Source organism: Mizuhopecten yessoensis, unplaced genomic scaffold (assembly GCF_002113885.1).
Source record: "Mizuhopecten yessoensis strain PY_sf001 unplaced genomic scaffold, ASM211388v2 scaffold10227, whole genome shotgun sequence".
Taxonomy (NCBI): domain Eukaryota; kingdom Metazoa; phylum Mollusca; class Bivalvia; order Pectinida; family Pectinidae; genus Mizuhopecten; species Mizuhopecten yessoensis.
This window is the reverse complement of record NW_018408441.1, coordinates 177807-197070: the sequence shown is the minus strand read 5'-3', so window position 1 is coordinate 197070 and position 19264 is coordinate 177807. Positions and strand designations below refer to the sequence as shown.

Below are 19264 nucleotides of genomic sequence, written 5' to 3'. Positions count from 1 at the left end.
TGAAGTTTTTGAAAGTTTTAACACATCTGATAAAGGACATTGAAAACAGGTCATGGTCGTTCATTATCAACAAACAAAACAATTTGTCAAACATTTTATTGCACAAGTTGAAATAATTGTATTTCTGATTTGTTTTACACAAACAACATACACACACACACACACACTCATAATGTCACAATACTTACATTCTACATGTCTTGTGGAACTACACTTTGGTATTTATTCATTGAATATTCAATTAACAGAATTTCACTGGCTATACCTTATTTTATCAGGGTTACAAAGTCCGAGACAAAATACTCAATCTACTAGCAGTAAAAATAGGTGCATGATGTCTACAATATTAACATTATAAGACAAAGATGCTGGCCAACTTTTTTAGCAGAGAGAAAAACTTTAAGATCTGATTTAAAAATTAGCCTTTAAAAGTTCTTTTGGAATTACTCTGGAAGTTAAGGAGAAGTATGCCTGTGAAATCTGTAGCTAACTTGAGTAATCACCAAAAAGTAGTTCTAAGAGAAAGTGGAACAGACAGTGAAAGAGCAGATTAACTGAAAAGACGGTGGCAAATAAGGAACAGCTTGTACAGACTGTATAGGTAGCAGAGTACAGTAGAAATGGCTTGACCCTAAAAATAAAGGGCATGTCTCGGATAAACATGGATAACAGATTCATCCTGCACAACACACCTACAAATATATATATATTTATAAACTACATTTTGAATACGTTTTTTTTAGAAGAATGAATATTTTTTTCAAAAAGTGATTTCCCCAGATTTGGGACTTGTGAAAACCATGGTTACCACATCAAAAAATGCAAAAAAACATGATTTTTAACCCACGCAAGTAGTATTTTTTTCTTAAAACCTGTCTTAAATTAAATATCACCTACTCAGTCACAGATACTTACATTTTAGCATAGGTTGTCAAACTAGATTTTTCACAATATTTACACATGTGCCGTATACAAAAATAGACTACATGAAAATCTAGCTTTTGTTGTGTAGACACAGATTCGTAAATGGCCAAAAATGTAGTCTCAAGCCAAATTCGATTTTTTTTTATTAAATGTGAAGCCCACATAGTCCAATTCATCATGTATATGCCAATTTTAGAGCTGATTTTTTTTTTTTAACTTCAGATACATGTAATATTACAGGGGTTATTTATTGTACAAAAATATCACCGTACGCTACTGTACACTGCTACCATACCCTATCATTAACACCCAGATATCTGATGCAAAGTCATTCTCATATTATCCTTTTGTCAACTTGCAATCCAATGGTACGCAAGTACCTTTGTTGAAATGTCTTCAAGAAAATAAAATCATCTATTTTAAACAAAATGATATGATTTAGTTTGATAGGAGTAATATGGCATTAACATTTTTAAGAGGATACACAGTATTCTATTCTGATAACATCATTTCACACATGACAAGTCAGCTAAAATGCAATCCATAGACAGACTCATTACTGATAAACAGCACAATTAACTCAACCCCAATACAATGGGGGCAGTGGGACATGATTAAGCACTAGTATAAGTTAATGCATTAGTAATTGATTTAATTTCAAATTTTAACCAGGTAGGAATCACTGACAGTCATACACCTGACCCAGCGGTGGGGAGTGTTGTTGGGGTCTTGTACAGGAATGTGCAGGAACCTTACTTTCAGTCCAGAACAAGTATATTTAGATATTTCAAACTCCACAACCATTGGCCCTAGTTCTTGTTTGTTCAGTTTCCCATTGCCTTGATTGATCACCTGGAAAAGGAGAAACACATATTAAGAAACCCTAAAATCAATATTTTTTTTAAATTTTATTTTTAATTTTATTTTTGCAAATGCAGAGAAACAAACTGAAATAAGCTATAGGTTAATATGAATCTAGCATAAATTTCTAAATACTATAAACAAGATACACTGTACACAGAATTTTATGTTAGTTTCATTAAAGAGACCTAGCATGTAAAACAAAGAAAATTGCTACATGTTGATAGTTACGGGTATCTTACCCGAAATCGAGCCATTACTTCAGTCTGTCCTGGAAGTTTCTTTATTTTCCAAATAATATTCTTGTTGTCAATCTTTTGTCTCAGTTCTGCCATCTGCCCTGGGCCGTCTAGGTGTTGTGAAACACTGCATTTATATTCATAGAAAAGGTTAGATCATCAACGCCAAAGGTTAACAAAAGTAAAAGTCAAGGTCTCCAATGCTAAACTTAAAAGTCAAATACATTACAATGCAAATCAAAATGAAAATCAATAGTATAAAATTCACATGTATGCTGGCATTTACAAATTATTTATTGCACCATTGAAGTCATACAATAGCAACAATGACAAATACAGAAACTGATCTGGGGATTCAAGAAGCAATCAGGGTTTCTTGTTTCTCAATGGGAAAAGTGTGAGAAATGCACATCTTATAATGATTTGGTCATGGAACCCTAAAATGGTAACTTGTTCATTTGATTTAAAAAGTGGACACTTGTGTCTACAAGTTGTAACAAAGTCTGACTGAAAATGAGGAGTAGAGCAATGCCAAACATTACCTACTGTATTAACATTCTGTTATCTTGATCTTAGGCTCAGGATCATGATAAAGAACTTGTTTGAGGTATCAAGTACTAAGCATGGTGTTCAGTTTCACCCCTATCTGATAGAAAAAGAGGACGGTAGAACTATGGCAATCATTTTCTATATATAATAAGAGAGACCTCAATCTTTCTGCCCTGAAACACAAACTCTTTCCAAGAATCAAGGATATTGGTAGTAGAATGATGACAACCCAATTTTAAGGTATAAGCATATACTGACAGACATGAGCAATGCTGTCTATATATCATCCATTTTCATGGATAGAGCAAAATAAGAGGCCCAATGGGCCTGCATCACTCACCTGGTATTAATCTCACACTTGTAATCTTAAAAGTGGACTAAAATACAGCTACAGGCAGAATATCAGTGTTTGATTCATAAGAACCTATAAAAAGATTTAAACATATGACGCCTGTGACCTTGAATGTCGAACAAGGACATCAGGTTAAAAGTGGATCAAGGTCATTCATTTGAACAAACTTGGTAGTCCTTCATCCCAGCATGCTACAGGCCTAATTTCAGTACCCTGGGCCTTTTGGTTATTGAGAAGTTGTTTGAAGATTTTAAAACATTTGACCCCTGTGACCTTGAAAGCTGGTCAAGGTCATTCATTTGAACAAACTTGGTAGCCCTTCATCCCAGCATGCTACAGGCCCAATATCAGTACCCTGGGCCTTTTGGTTATTGAGAAGAAGTTGTTTGAAGATTTTAAGACATTTGACCCCTGTGACCTTGAAAGTGGGTCAAGGTCATTCATTTGAACAAACTTGGTAGCCCTTCATCCCAGCATGCTACAGGCCCAATATCAGTACCCTGGGCCTTTTGGTTATTGAGAAGAAGTTGTTTGAAGATTTTAAGACATTTGACCCCTGTGACCTTGAAAGTGGGTCAAGGTCATTTATTTGAACAAACTTGGTAGCCCTTCATCCCAGCATGCTACAGGCCCAATATCAGTACCCTGGGCCATTTGGTTATTGAGAAGAAGTTGTTTGAAGATTTTAAAGACATCTGACACCAGTGACCTTGAAAGTGGGTCAAGGTCATTCATTTGAACAAACTTGGTAGCCCTTCATCCCAGCATGCTACAGGCCCAATATCAGTACCCTGGGCCTTTTGGTTATTGAGAAGAAGTTGTTTGAAGATTTTAACATATTTGACCCCTGTGACCTTGAAAGTGGGTCAAGGTCATTTATTTGAACAAACTTTGTAGGCCTTCATCCCAGCATGCTACAGGCCTAATATCAGTACCCTGGGCCTTTTGGTTATTGAGGAGAAGCTGTTTAAAGTAAAAAGTTGACGCCGGACAGAGGGACGACGGACGCCGCACCATAACATAAGCTCACTTGCCCTTCCGGCAGGTTAGCTAAAAATGGACAAGATTTTTTTTCTTCTAAAGCATCAGTGCCTGACTTGATCTGCCAATGAGCTCTATATCACCCAAACACTTGGTCACAAATTTTTTGCATTACATCTAGCGAAAACCTAAACGAGATTAAATCTGGATTACAAAATGTAATTACATAGATAGACTGACCTGGTAGTGTTATGAGGTACTGGTATACGCACACAGACATTTACTGCCTGTGTGTTCACTGGGGATTCACTCTTCAATCGCACGGTCAGGAGCATGTCTCTGAAAAAGAAAAGTACCAGAAGGCAAGTGCCTGGGTCAATGGCAATGTATGAAGAAATAAAGAACACTTGCTAGGAACTTCTTCAAAAATTGTTAGTGCTAAGAACCTTTTTGAAATGTATGCTAGGGCATGTCTCTAGTGTCACCATCAAAATCTTTTTCTTGCACACAGTAATCGTGATATGGTATGAAATTTGATCAGAAAGTTTCTTATATATAAATTTCCTTTATCTACAAAGTGATTCCTGGTCTACTGCAGTTAACTTTTGAAAATGTATCGCTGTACATTTAACCATCCATAATAAGCCCAAGTTACATCACTATCTACTTATACCTACTGACTGCTGTCTGTGTTGTCCACAAATGGTGAGATCCTGAATGGTGGACTGAGGGCACCTTCTCCTGACACACTGTATGTCATCAAGGAAAGCTAAAACAGACCGGATGTATAACTACCATAAATGTAAGAGAGATATTTGTCTAGAACAAGCATTAGATTACTTAAGACATTAAGTAAATTGTATTGATTTTTAAGGACAAGTAGTAACACTAATACCTGGTAGCTTTATTTCTATATTGTCAGGAGACAAAAATAGTATACTAGTTATTTGTGATTTTGTATGACAAATAATTTAAAATGATTCATACAAACTCATTTAAATTATGCACTTTCTTTTTATTTGTGCAGTGAAAAATTACATTATTAAGATCTTGGAAAAAATATTTCCTTATTAAGATATGCAACATCAAATACGATATCTAGCAAAACACATGGCAATATCTATTTTTCTACAGATCAATATCAAAGGTGATGTTATTTACTGTATTATAACTAAGCTTAATCAATCTCCAATATGACGTATGCAATCAGTTTTGAAACACAGATACCTAGATTTTCACTGACCTCTCCCACAGACGGCTGTATCTTTCAACACCCTAGATTTTTACTGACCTCTCCCACAGACGGCTGTTTTTTTAACACCCTAGATTTTTACTGACCTCTCCCACAGGCGGCTGTTTTTTTAACACCCTAGATTTTTACTGACGTCTCCCACAGACGGCTGTTTTTTTAACACCCTAGATTTTTACTGACCTCTCCCACAGACGACTGTATCTTTAACACCCTAGATTTTTACTGACCTCTCCCACAGACGGCTGTTTTTTTAACACCCTAGATTTTTACTGACCTCTCCCACAGGCGGCTGTTTTTTTAACACCCTAGATTTTTACTGACCTCTCCCACAGACGACTGTATCTTTAACACCCTAGATTTTTACTGACCTCTCCCACAGACGGCTGTATCTTTAACACCCTTGATTTTTACTGACCTCTCCCGCAGACGGCTGTTTTTTTAACACACTAGATTTTTACTGACGTCTCCCACAAACGGCTGTATTTTTAACACCCTAGATTTTTACTGACCTCTCCCACAGACGGCTGTATCTTTAACACCCTTGATTTTTACTGACCTCTCCAACAGACGGCTGTATCTTTAACACCCTTGATTTTTACTGACCTCTCCCACAGACGGCTGTTTTTTTAACACCCTAGATTTTTACTGACCTCTCCCACAGACGGCTGTATCTTTAACACCCTTGATTTTTACTGACCTCTCCCACAAACGACTGTATCTTTAACACCCTTGTTTTTTCTGACCTCTCCCAGACGGCTGTATCTTTAACACCCTTGATTTTTACTGACCTCTCCCACAGACGGCTGTATCTTTAACACCCTTGACTTCTCAAACTCCTCCAGTTTAACTTTCTGATGAAATGAACAGTGGTCCAGTTGTACTTGGTCACCATAGGCTGGAAAGTTCAGGGGAAAAAAGGAACATGACCAAATACATTCAAGAGGTTCAATGTGTCTATAAATTGTACATTTATACTGGTAGCTTCTAATAGCATATGTACAAGTAGGAATATTTATAACATGATTAGGTTCCATTTTGATTTGGAAGGTTGTGGCTATACTGATGAGAACATGAAATTTGGTTTAAAATCGAGACCGAGTGTAAATATTTGATAGAGTAAATGAACAGAAACGGCAGATAAGGACGTTTTTCGTTATTCAAGTGGCCATAACTCCACCAAATAAAGTCCACTAAAAGTGGTCATCGAACTTGGCTGAGCCCTTAAGGCATTTAACCCTGTTACCAAGTTTGAAGAAAATCGCTAACATCTGTTGCAGTGATTGCACGGAAATGGCAGATAATGATGTTTTTCGTTATTCAAGGGCCCACAACTCCGCCAAATAAAGTCCGCTGAAAGTGATCATCAAATTTGGCCGAGTCCTTAAGGCATTTAACCCTGTTACCAAGTTTGAAGAAAAATGATTGACATTTGTTGCAGTTATTGCACGGAAACGAATCATGACAGACAGACAGACGGACAAACCCAAATTAATATCCCCCATTTCGATGAAAGCGGGGGATGAAAAGAAAACTTCAAGGGGAGGGCCCTTTGTTATCATACTAATATCACTTGTGATATAATGATACTAGTGAAATATATTTTCTTAAGGACAGAAACATGAATTCGGATGCTGTATAAACCAGGTATTCATTAATTTGCAAAATGCAAATAGAATATAAAAGTTACAAAGAGCATTTAAGACATTCAGTAGAATAAGGTACATGGCAACATATAACTCTTGTCATGAAAAGCCATTGTAAATTAAGTGTCACCTTTGAGAGCCCCTGCCTTGATGGCAAGATCCTCGTTGAGACCAATTTTAATTTCTGGACTGTCAGAAAGGAAATTCTTCATGTTGATGCTACCATTGGCCTCAAGGCGGGAAACTGTGCCCTGTAGGGTGTGAATGCATCAAAATGACCTAATTAATATAGTTATGGTGATATTGAACTTTGACCTGTCTATGCCCAAAATACACTCATTAAAAACAATATGGATTTTGGTGATGGAATTGAATATAGAAACGTATGGAATGTGATCCATCACCCTGATAATAGTGAGTTGGTTCTTTGACCTTTCTCATTTTCCATAATGCCACAATTCTCTCTTCTAAATCTGAATAATGCAGGGCTTAATGATTTATTTTCATTATGCAATTTTGTAAATAAAATGAAATTACGGAAAAGAAATTATTTTATTATTAATGGACAGGTGGACGGACAACACAACACATTGTTTTCCCTTAATTTATATGGTCAATTTCTAGATAATGTTACTTACATCACTATTGATTACAGCTGTTAATCTTTCAATCACGTCAACAAAGACCTCATTCTTCTTGTGTTCCTGGAGAAGAAGTATTTGTTGCATATTGATTATTAATTAGTACACATGCTCATTATATATTATTGGCAAAATAAAAATAAAAGAAGAAAAGAATATGTATTATTTTTTGGCATGGTGTGATAAAGCATATAAACTCATCTACTGTATATTATTATTAAAGTATTTCCGAAGAACACAGTGAAATAATAATTGATGTTTATGTTGGATGGCACTGAACATAACACACTACTGGGAATAAACACTATGAGAACCTGAACAGTAGCAATTGACCTCAATTTGCTCATCTTAAATTATTTTGTTGTTTCTTTGACTTCATATGAGTGATTAAGTGTTACATTGGAGTGATGGTATCTTCCTTTATGCATGTAACTAACAATGATTGGCATGTTTGGAATATCAACAGTTAGGATGAGTTACAATGTATTTTTCCTTTGAAACAGCATGTTTTTGCAAGTGGGAATGAGTAATGCATTATTCAAAACATTGACACAATTCTTAATAATGTCAATAACATTGAATGTTAATTAATCGGTAGTAAATTTTCCTTAAAATGTCTTCACAATTAAACAGGTATAGAGGACAGGAAGTTACTGTAAGAAAACATGTCCTTTGTATAGATGAAGTTGTACAGAGGAATAATTACATTTGCATTAGAGATATGGTCACTTAATACTGTGGTTCAATTATTCCTGTTTGACAATAACAAGGAAGATCTATTATAACACTTTGGTATGAGGATTCAGTTTTTCAGAGAAACTCACCGAGTCAGCAGAGGAGGATACCAATGGTTTGCTGGAGGCTGATCCTGGGGTTACTTTCATCTCAATACCAAACTAGAATGACAGTGGCAAGACGTAAATACTAGTATATATTGTCTTCATGCCAAGAATGATATCAAAGAGAAATAGAATGTATTAATTTGGTAAACCCTCCTGGGCTCAAACTTTCAAAGTAAACCTATCAAAAGTTAATTATCCTGTAAACCTACCTAGGCCAAGTCCTTCAATGCCTGGCCAGTTACATGACTAGAAAATTTGTTGACTTAAGAAGCATTATTGTCTTTTTTAGGATGATACATCACATATATTTCAATTATACTTGAGGATCTGTTTTATTGTATTTTTTCTCTCTTGAATTTACCAGGTGAATCAACCAGTGCACTTTAAAATTAAAAGTATGACTTTCTTGCACATTTCTCAGAATATTAACATCCGGCAGATATAGCCACAACATTGTGAAATATTACTACAAACTACATTACATGTATACAGTAAGCAGTAACAGGCCACTAGCAATTTAGCATATGTTGTAACTGATCAAGTGTTTAGAAAAGTGCTACATACCATTCGCGACCCGAGGTCACTGGTTGGTTCCCGAGTCGATTTGATGATTACTGGATCAGACTGGATGTAAGGTCGCAACTTTTCTGTTGTAGCCAACTGGACATAGCCATAATCCTGAAAAACAATGTACAAAATATCTACAAATTATATAAAAGATTAATTTTCTGTTCTCTATGGAACATTTTATGGGTTTGAAATCTTAAAATAACGGAATAAGTAAGAAACAGTGATCTCATTCTGTAATATAAAGGGTTATACATGTGATATTATCAATATATAAGAAAATTAAAAAAGATCAAATATTTTCTCTTACAATATTGTGTAGCAATAAAACTGAACTTGTATTGTTTGGTTCTGTTTGTAGCTTAATGGCAGTTGAATGCCACTTCACAAAGATGTTTTGGTGCATAAACAAACGTAGCCATCTATCATACAGACACAAATAAACAACGTTTTCTGTTACGTTTTTAGCTCATGATTGTGAAGTTATAAATATACGAAAGTCTAGATCTCCATCGACTGCTGAGTAGCGAGTAACCTATACAATTCTGGCTCCAAACGTTCTGTCGGTGTGGCAAGAAATACTTTCCCAGTCTATTGATATGCTGCCGCATTAAACTTTATCATGTTTGTTTCCTCTTTGCACAGTTAACCTGTACAAGCAGTTTTAGAAAATAACACAATTTTTAATGATGTATGTATAGCACATTCACCAACGAAGCATTACATCCAGGTCTCGAGGTCTGATGCTCTATAGTTCTAGTGTAGTCTATAGGTTGAACAAATATCTGTTCAGTGGAACCCACTTATTATGATATCGGTTATTATGATATACTTAGTATGATATTTTCCCAATGTACCAATTTTTTCCTTCTTTAACTACAGGTAAGCAAATAAAAATTGTTTATTATGATATGGTCAAAGGTGGGACCCTGCTTATCATGATATAAATAACAATGAAAGAATTATTTCATTTATTACTTTATCAGTTTGTATTTATATTTTTTCCTTGTTTCCACATCAATCTATGTCTGATTAATATAGGGGATCTCATTTCCGGTTCAGACAACATAAAAGCGATCGAAAACAGCTTGATTGGTTATTATAATAAATTGGTCATTATAATAAGCGGGTTCCACTGTATATATGGAAACCAAAGAGCACAACTGTACTTATGAACTATTCTCTGAATAATTGAATTGGTACACCTCATGTCATGACCCCTTATAGTTATAGTCTTTATTATCAATGATGAAGTGAGTGATCTATGTTGTATGTATGGAGCCTGGTGAAACGGCTTCATTATCAATGATGAAGTGAGTGATCTATGTTGCATGTATGGAGCCTGGTGAGTCGTCTTTATTATCAATGATGAAGTGAGTGATCTATGTTGCATGTATGGAGCCTGGTGAGTCGTCTTTATTATCAATGATGAAGTGAGTGATCCATGTTGTATGTTTGGAGCGTGGTGAGACATCTTTATTATCAATGATGAAGTGAGTGATCTATGTTGTATGTATGGAGCCTAGTGAGACGTCTTTATTATCAATGATGAAGTTCGTGATCTATGTTGTATGTATAGAGCCAGGTGAGACGTCTTTATTATCAATGATGAAGTTAGTGATCTATGTTGTATGTATAGAGCCAGGTGAGACGTCTTTATTATCAATGATGAAGTTAGTGATCTATGTTGTATGTATAGAGCCAGGTGAGACGTCTTTATTATCAATGATGAAGTTAGTGATCTATGTTGTATGTATGGAGCCTGGTGAAACGTCTTCATTATCAATGATGAAGTGAGTGATCTATGTTGTATGTATGGAGCCTGGTGAAACGTCTTCATTATCAATGATGAAGTGAGTGATCTATGTTGTATGTATGGAGCCTGGTGAAACGGCTTCATTATCAATGATGAAGTGAGTGATCTATGTTGTATGTATGGAGCCTAGTGAGACGTCTTTATTATCAATGATGAAGTGAGATATCTATGTAGTAGTATGGAGCCTGGTGAGACGTCTTTATTATCAATGATGAAGTTAGTGATCTATGTTGTATGTATAGAGCCAGGTGAGACGTCTTTATTATCAATGATGAAGTGAGTGATCTATGTTGTATGTATGAAGCCTGGTGAGACGTCTTTATTATCAATGATGAAGTGAGATATCTATGTAGTAGTATGGAGCCTGGTGAGACGTCTTTATTATCAATGATGAAGTGAGTAATTTATGTTGCATGTATGGAGCCTGGTGAGACGTCTTTATTATCAATGATGAAGTGAGTGATCCATGTTGTATGTTTGGAGCCTGGTGAGACATCTTTATTATCAATGATGAAGTGAGTGATCTATGTTGTATGTATGGAGCCTAGTGTCTCACCAATATTTCATCCAGTACTTCAAATACAAGCAGGCTATTCACTCTTATGGACTCTTCATTGACAACTCCACAAAAGTCTTTGCATGTTTGGTAGATTCTGTCACAAAATTAAAAGCAAACAAAGTTAACAGGTTTTAAAATATGGGACAAGGAAACCTTTAAAATTTACTGCAACAAAACATAATTATGAAGACTTTTTTGCTTGTAAAAAATAATTCTTTCATAATTATTAAAGGACTGATATTATTACTCCCCAAAAAATATTATTGAAAAAGTCTATTATACAACAAAACCATTAAAATAACATGTCTATTCCTTCAGTTTATTTTACATTACCTGGTATACTGTTAAAATAGACATTGATAATGCAAGTTTTGATAATATTTTTTATGACAATGTTTATAGGCCTAGGTTAAACACTAGTTCACTGGGAGAGAAATTAATTTCTCTAAAGCCAACTTTATTCATTAAATAGAAAATATAAGATGAACCTTTTGTCCTTATCATTATAATCCTTGATAAAAAACAATGTTTACCTGCTTAGGATCTCGATGACGAAGATTGGAGACACATCAGCCTGAGAGGTGGCTACAAAGTACATACTGTTCCTTTTCACATAGTAAAAGGTGGTTCCATTCTCCTTCTGAAAAGAGGAAGGACTTTAACAGTTACAGTCATAGTTGAATATACCTGATAGCTATTTTTATTATTGACATGAGAAAGCGAAATTATCACATAGTCAAAAATTTTGAAGATTCAAATTTCTCTATGTGTCAAATGTGTCAAATTTTAAATATTCAAATTTCAACATTTCCCCTTAAATAACACTACTAATATTCTATTCATAGATTAAGCTTTTTTGGGTTGAATTTTTCGTTGTTTCAAAGTATAATCATGGTTTAAGTTTCCTAAAAAAAGAGGGTTCAATAAAGATAGCATAGAATATATTCTATCATACTTACAAAGTGAGGAGGAAGCTGACTGGATCTAACTTCCCGTAGTTTCTGAACAAACACATCTTTTGATGTTCCTTCACAATCAAATCTGTCTTGATAGAGTTAAGGAAATGGAACTATTACATTAACAAAGATAATGTCAGTACACTTTAATACTAGAAATATTAGGATGAACTGCCCCATTTCATAAACAAGGATGAACATAACACATTTGATTACTTGAAATATTACATTTTCATTTGTTCATCCAACAACATAAATTCATATATTAACTTTTTTCACAGCATGGCATGAATTAAGGTATCTTTTTGGATGCATCCCATTTGGATGCAGAGCTTGTCATAACAAATTCAACTAGGCAACTTTTTGAAATTTTAAACCTAGAATGGAAAATATCTGGAATTCTACAATAAGCAATTCCCAAGTCTAGATAAACCAGTGCTGTGAAACTACAGCAATACCTAATTCTCACTGAATACCTTCTTATGTCCTAGCAATTGCTTTATTCCTCCTATTTATCGAATTATTTCTTTTAATAGAACTACAGACAGCAGATTTTCAGTGGCCTCTGAAACTATGCTGTATATGGCAGCGGGATTGCAGTTAGCTCACACTCAATCTCTGCTTTATGAACACTGCAAACTGAAATATACTGCAGCAGGATTTGAGCAATAGCAGCCATTAAATCCTTGATGTATAATACATCTGCTTTTCAAAATTCAAAACTTGATGATAACTAGGGGTTAACATAATGGCCACTGGGTGGATAGTTTGAGAAGATATGAACCAGTATATGTTTGTGACAAAATTATGGATACATTTAAAGAAGAACTCAAGAAGAGTGTTAATCAGTACACTCTCATAGCACATTTGGAAGTAAGTGTCACTGTGTGATAAGATTGATACACTTCATATTAAATTAATATTTCATTAATTTTAATTCTGTTTCCTGCTGTTTTTGAAAATACTGTAATTTTTATGGTATTGTTCATTGAGATCCTGCTGATGGGTTCTTGAAATTGGTAAATCCAGTTATATTGGTGTGGTGGGGGTTCCTAAAAATATACCTCCATCATATATAAAAACTTTTTTTTTCAACATTTGATGTTATGTTTTGAAGCCTCGATCTTAATATCCTCCACTATGGGTTGAACCTTGGACCTCTTGTTAACAAGTCTGATGCACTACTCATTGAGCTGAAGAGAAATATTTTCCTTAGTCCAGCAAGCAGGAATACTAGCTGGTATTTTTATCAAGGTGACATGGTAGCTGAGGCTTCCTCTTCTGGCTCTGATAGCTTTAATATAGTTGGTGTAGGCTGGAGTCAACTTGTTAATAAATGTTGTTGTGGAGCAGCAATAATTCCAACTTGTCCCAGAGGTGTTTTGGAATGATGATCATAATGTCTAGTTCCTAACGTTTGAAGTCACCTACTAGGAATTTTGCTGCAAATCTCTGTTCCCACTCAAATTGTTCAATGTTGGTCCCAAGCTGAGGCAGCATATTACAGTGTTGGGTGGACGTACAGGCATGGAGGTTCTTTCCAGGACACTTAGACTACAGAGTTTGATGCTCTTGCTGATGTATCGTTGGTGTGTCCATTTTCTTTAATTTTCATTTTTTTTTTTACCATTATCAAATTTTACCATTTATACAGCAACAGATATTAAATACAGATGAATATGAAGAGGACTTTGGGAGAATTATCCAAATCCAAAACCGACATTTAACTTCTCTTATAACTAGACGATCTAGCGAAAGTTGTATACCGAAATAACAACACTTTCCCCTTTGTTAGTAACGTAACTTACAATTGAAGTGCAGTAGATAACAGTTATACATTTGCATTTGTCTATCTATCTATATGTTATACTCCACAGAGAACAAAATGGCTTTAATGCGGAGGGGGTTAATGGATTAATGGATTTCTTTTCTGGCTTATGTGCATTTGGGACTAGAAAAACAATTCTTATCGATTACTGTGTCCGGTTAAAACGGCCTCACTGCAGTAACGGCCCTAGTAAAAACGGCCCCACCCTATATATAGTATAGAACTGCAAGTACTACAAGTGCATAATACAAATACATAACTTGATATTAGTTAATAAAGTTACATGTGCTTTCAAGAAATAAAGATATATACAGATAAAAATATTATAATTATGATTGATAGTTAACCCTCCCCAGTCTCAAATACCTAAGTTGCAATGGCAGTGTTTTCTACCTCAGCATTCAATTTAAGTATTTAGAGAATTTTTTTCTTTTATTAAATAGCATTCAGAAAAAAGTTATAATAATAACCAATAATAATTTAGATATGGGATGAGGGTCTTTGTTGTTTTAACAGAGTACCTCGGAGTGACTCAATTAAAACTACAATTAGCGGGATTGCATGGTCAGAGGGTGTAATAAATTAACGGATGTATAGCATAATGTTCACATATCATTTGAATTTGTACGAGACTTCCAACCACGAGATCAGCATTGACGAAATAACGAAAATCCGCCAAAGCGAAATAACACCAAAGCTAAATATTGAAAAGACGAAAAATGATATAACGAAAAGATGAAAAAACGACAACGATATATAGCAAAGAACGAAATAAAAAAAAAACCATAATGATGAAAAGACAAAAATGAATGTTTGTGTTTTATTTTTTACTTCTTTGAGAATGTTTTATAAATAGTATTGATTTTTTGGGTGAGAATTTTCGAGTTGGGGAGGGGAGATGGGGTAGGTAGCGGGATGGTGGTGACTGAGGACTCCGGACGACCAAGACCAATCAATTATTTTCAGCTTGGACGGTGTTCATATACGTCCCGTTGTACTAAGCAATTTATTTAAATTTATGTCATACACGTACTTACATTATTCTTAACCTTACTTCACACGATTTTTAAAATAAGTAGGGCCGTTTTTACAGTGAGACCGTTTTGACCTAGATTCATCGATTACACAGTAATCAGTACAATATTTATGATGCAGTATGTAAGGGCCACACTGGCATTGGGGCTCGAAGTCATGAATTTGATTAAAGTGAAAGTTACAGAGACCACTCGCGGACTCCAGTGGCCGAACTGGTGAAGGGTCGATAATCCGGTTTAAAAGGATACATGATTTGGCTGCAAGAACTGTGTTGTGACAAGATACAATAAAAATATCCGAGATCATATTAGAACCGTGTAAGAAAAATCAATTCCATTTCACAAACTAAGGAACCAGTCCTAGCTAAATCTCAACACGTTATCTTCCATCGCCTGCAACGTAACTGAATCGGTGGTTTTGTGTGCATCCGGGGATTTCCCATTTTTAAATCACGTTTCAAGCGAGAGTTGTGAACGGTGCTTGAATAATGCGAGCAACAGTGGTACGGCTGGCAATGGGAACACAACAAAATACTGAGTTTTGAAGGCTTGATCGAAGTTAATAAGCAGGTAACAAAATTTTGATTTGTTTATTTAAGTACAGAATATATCATGTATCCCATTATTTGTCTTGATTTTCAGATATCAGTAGTTGGTTTACACATCTTCCTGTCAGACAGACCCCAGACCGATCGCGAGTTCACGTCGAATTTCATTCAGAAAATGTGTCCTTATTTTTAGGTCACAGATTGTATAATGTTTACGCTGTCGAATCAACTTAGTAAACAAACGACCACAGTTGTTATTGTCAAGATATCGTAAGTTTTTGAATTTATATAGATTTACACAAGGAGCAATATGTTTTAATGGTGCGAAAATGGGGGTCCAATTGTTGACCTCGTTTAAAGTTGACAATGTAATATAAATTGGCTGAAGAATTTGTGGTATTTTAATCCTGTTATTACTCATTATGCTTAAAATTCAGGGCGTTTGGAATGCCATTGTATCTTAGATCTAATTCGTTGCATTTCAACAAATGTTAATTGTTATCCAAGAACTATATATATGTCCTATTATGATGTATGCATGTTATAGATAAAAGGATAAAAAGATGGCCATGTGTTGTTATATTGACTAACTAAATGTAACATTAACTAAGATTTAATTTCAGCCACTAGATCTATTTGTACGATTGAATCAGTGCTGCCTTTAGTATGAAAATGATTTATCAGATATTTTTTTGCAAATCAATGAAATCATTCTGTAACCCCTCTGGATCCACCACTGAATAATACATTAATAATCAGTATGTATTAGTGTATGTGTCCCAATAATTCACTTTTTTAAATAAATTAACTTTCTTTTAGTTTAGTTATTTAAATGCATATTTCAGTACCAAAATTGTTAGCAACAACAGTTAACCTTACAGTGGTCAAACACTGCAAAATAATATTCTGCAAATCAGAATGCTGTGTCAGTATATAAGTAAGTCATGCTTTTGGATTGGATTAATGCAACCAATTTCAGATTACTGCACCAAACATGTAATGTTACTTGAGACTCAATGAATTTTTAAATGCATAAGTGGGACTCATCTAAATTCTCCCGTCAGAAATCTTTATCAAATGAACCACATTTGGCTTCTTAAGTGATTCATGCTTTATTGACATGGGTTCAATTTACACAGAAATGTGTTTTTCAGAGGTACAGTAAAACAATATGAGTATACATGTAAACAGTAGGATATTTTTTTCATTCCGACATTCACTGGTATGTATATATCAGTTTAGAGGTTATAATTACTTAATTACATTGAGGCTTCCTGGTCAGCACTAGTGTAACCAACAAAGTATGGTTATTGTTACTGAAATATCTCACAAAGTTATAGTAATGCAATGAAAAACATCAAACTTTGGTTTTAATATCTATATAAAATTGTGTTGTAGATCCATTAATGCTGTCACTGGAGTATCATGCATTCATAATCTTAGTAACTCGTATATTTATATATATATATAAACAATAGCTTTGTTAAATTGCTTCAAAGTGTACACATAATTCACAGCCTTGTTATTTATTACAAGACTTATCTGATTCGTTTTGTCTTATCACATGCTGCAAGGGCAAGGTCACACTTCAGTACAATACACAAATATATAAAGTTGATGTATATATATATACAACATGTACTGGTAGCTGGTGTATATATATATACACACTAAATATGCATGTCAACAAGCTGGTACACTACATACATGTACTTCTTGTCAATAAGCTGTAATCAACAACCTAAATGTTAAGAGGTGTTTCTATCATATTACCTACTAAGTAAATTATATGGGCAATATTTAGATACTCCTGTTTAGTATGATTTAAAATGGTTCAGAGCAGTCTGTGCTTTCAACGTAAATATATGAAGCAGTGTTTTCTTTTATTGAAGTAATTTGGATGGGAAAATGGACATAATGAGACTATATAATAGCCCCTAAGCTTTGTGACTATATACATGTATAATGTGTCATTATCCTGGATCAAGAAAAAGGTAATTGCAATTCAATGGTTTCAATATCTATTTTTTGGCACAACCAAAGTATTACATGTTTTGAAATAGAAAAAAATCAAAACCAATTATCAGTGCATCAGAAAAGTCTTTTAGTGTATGTTTAAATGTTTTGAGTCTAATAAACAGACAATAGTTTTCAGTATGACATTAATTCTGGTCATCTTAAATATTCTGAAGGTCATCTATATATTATGGCTTTTGAGGGTTTGAGAGGGTGGGGGTGGAGGGGGGCATTTTTCTCAATTTGGTCCTATTTCCAATGGAAAATTGTGGTATATTATCCTTTTTTTTGGTGTGTTTTTTTTCTAACATTCATCTTGTATTCAAATGGAAGTGCAACACCTAATATCTAAAAGAATAATATATGGGTTTTTGTGTTGTTGTTGCTTTATTGGTCTTTTGTTACGATACTTTGTAAACATTTAATTTTGGTCATGCATTCCCATTTTGGTATTACCATTTTCCTAGTTCTACCTGTGGTGATCACCAAGCCCAAGCTCGCTTCAACTGCACTTAAAAGTTGTGCATTAAAATGTATGTTTTATGTTAATACTTCAGACTAGGGTGAAGAAGAGGTCTGAACAATGATGCCAAAACTATTGTCTGACTACCATTGTGTGTACAACAAATTAATACACCATGGTCAGTACAAGTTGGCTAGAATAATTAATTATAGCCTATAATTACAGGTGATGGCTATTGAGAGGATTACACTTGTACATGTATGTACATTCTGTCAGGCCTGTGTTGTAATATGCATTTCATCAAGACTTATGATAATCTTTTATTAATATAAGATACCAGGTAAAGTAAAAAATTAATTCAAAAACTGCAAACAGAAGTATCAAATTTGATATTTTATATTCTGAAATCATGGGTTAAAACTTAACAAATCCTTGTTAGTTGGGGGTTTAACCATTGATCAAATACAATATCTGAGCAGCTCAGCTTCATGTTTACATGATCCTATTTATAGCTATAATGCTGGTCAATGCCCAGGCGACTGGAGCTCAGCATTATAGTAAACATGTTTTTGTCGAGTTCTCTTCTAGACTGGTACGTCTGTATTAATCACTACTTAGGGGCTTCGTTTTCAGTACATGTTTTTTTACATCTGGTCTATAGTGAGTTTTTTTATACATTGATTTCAAATTTTACTTCTTCATGGGGGGGGGGGGGGGGGGGGGGGACCTAGACATTCAGTGAGCGATTAATAAGAAATCATTAATTAACCATTACGTATCGCATATACAAAAAAATGTATTTATTAGTAAGTATGTAATAAAAACACTGTATTATACATCACATGTGTGATATGAAATGTTGTAATTCATGTTTTTATATGAATAGTTCACTGCTGTTTTGTATAGCATGCATGACCAGGGTTGTTGTATACATATTTGTCTGTTGATGATCAGCACAGTTTGATTCTGTGATGAAAAGTGATGTAATTTATTCTACTCACCACATCATTTTGCTTTTTGTTTTCCACTCTGGTTTTTCACAAAGCAAATCGAACATTTACAGGATACTACAGTTAAATAATCATATGTGTATACAAAACAGTTATAAGTATATCCAAAACTGTCTTCCCAGAAACTCCTCATCTGATGTGCTGATATATATTACCATAATATATTCAGTATTCTGTCAGTAC

General features: G+C 34.5%; 2 protein-coding genes across 4 annotated transcripts in view; one reads left to right on the top strand and one right to left on the bottom strand.

Moving 5' to 3' along the window:
* Positions 1 to 1142: 1142 nt before the first annotated feature.
* LOC110459813 (AP-4 complex subunit mu-1-like) lies at positions 1143 to 15476 on the bottom strand. Its single transcript, XM_021512261.1, has 13 exons — positions 15294 to 15476; positions 12186 to 12271; positions 11760 to 11866; positions 11224 to 11320; positions 8849 to 8962; positions 8267 to 8338; positions 7440 to 7505; positions 6932 to 7052; positions 5947 to 6053; positions 4584 to 4675; positions 4147 to 4245; positions 2028 to 2151; positions 1143 to 1776 (listed from the first exon to the last, which is right to left on the bottom strand). The coding sequence occupies exons 1-13, from the start codon at positions 15349 to 15351 to the stop codon at positions 1582 to 1584; spliced, it is 1338 nt and encodes a 445-aa protein (XP_021367936.1). The 5' UTR covers positions 15352 to 15476; the 3' UTR covers positions 1143 to 1581.
* Positions 15477 to 15501: 25 nt separating this feature from the next.
* LOC110459812 (RAC-beta serine/threonine-protein kinase B-like) overlaps positions 15502 to 19264 on the top strand; it is a 51178-nt gene continuing 47415 nt past the window's right edge. For all 3 annotated transcript variants that reach the window (XR_002463933.1, XM_021512260.1, XM_021512259.1), the window contains exon 1: positions 15502 to 15614. The gene's annotated coding sequence lies outside the window, so the exon portion shown is untranslated. The remainder of the gene's footprint in view (positions 15615 to 19264) is intronic.

What these genes read in the sequence shown, in the direction of transcription:
- LOC110459813 (XM_021512261.1), bottom strand. Translation starts at nt 15,351, where the DNA reads ATGATCTCGGATATTTTTATTGTATCTTGTCACAACACAGTTCTTGCA. An exon ending in AGTTCTTGCAGCCAAATCAT is followed by an intron (nt 12,272 to 15,293) that starts GTATCCTTTTAA and finishes AACTCTATCAAG; the next exon opens with ACAGATTTGATTGTGAAGGA. An exon ending in TATCCTCCTCTGCTGACTCG is followed by an intron (nt 7,506 to 8,266) that starts GTGAGTTTCTCT and finishes CTTCTTCTCCAG; the next exon opens with GAACACAAGAAGAATGAGGT.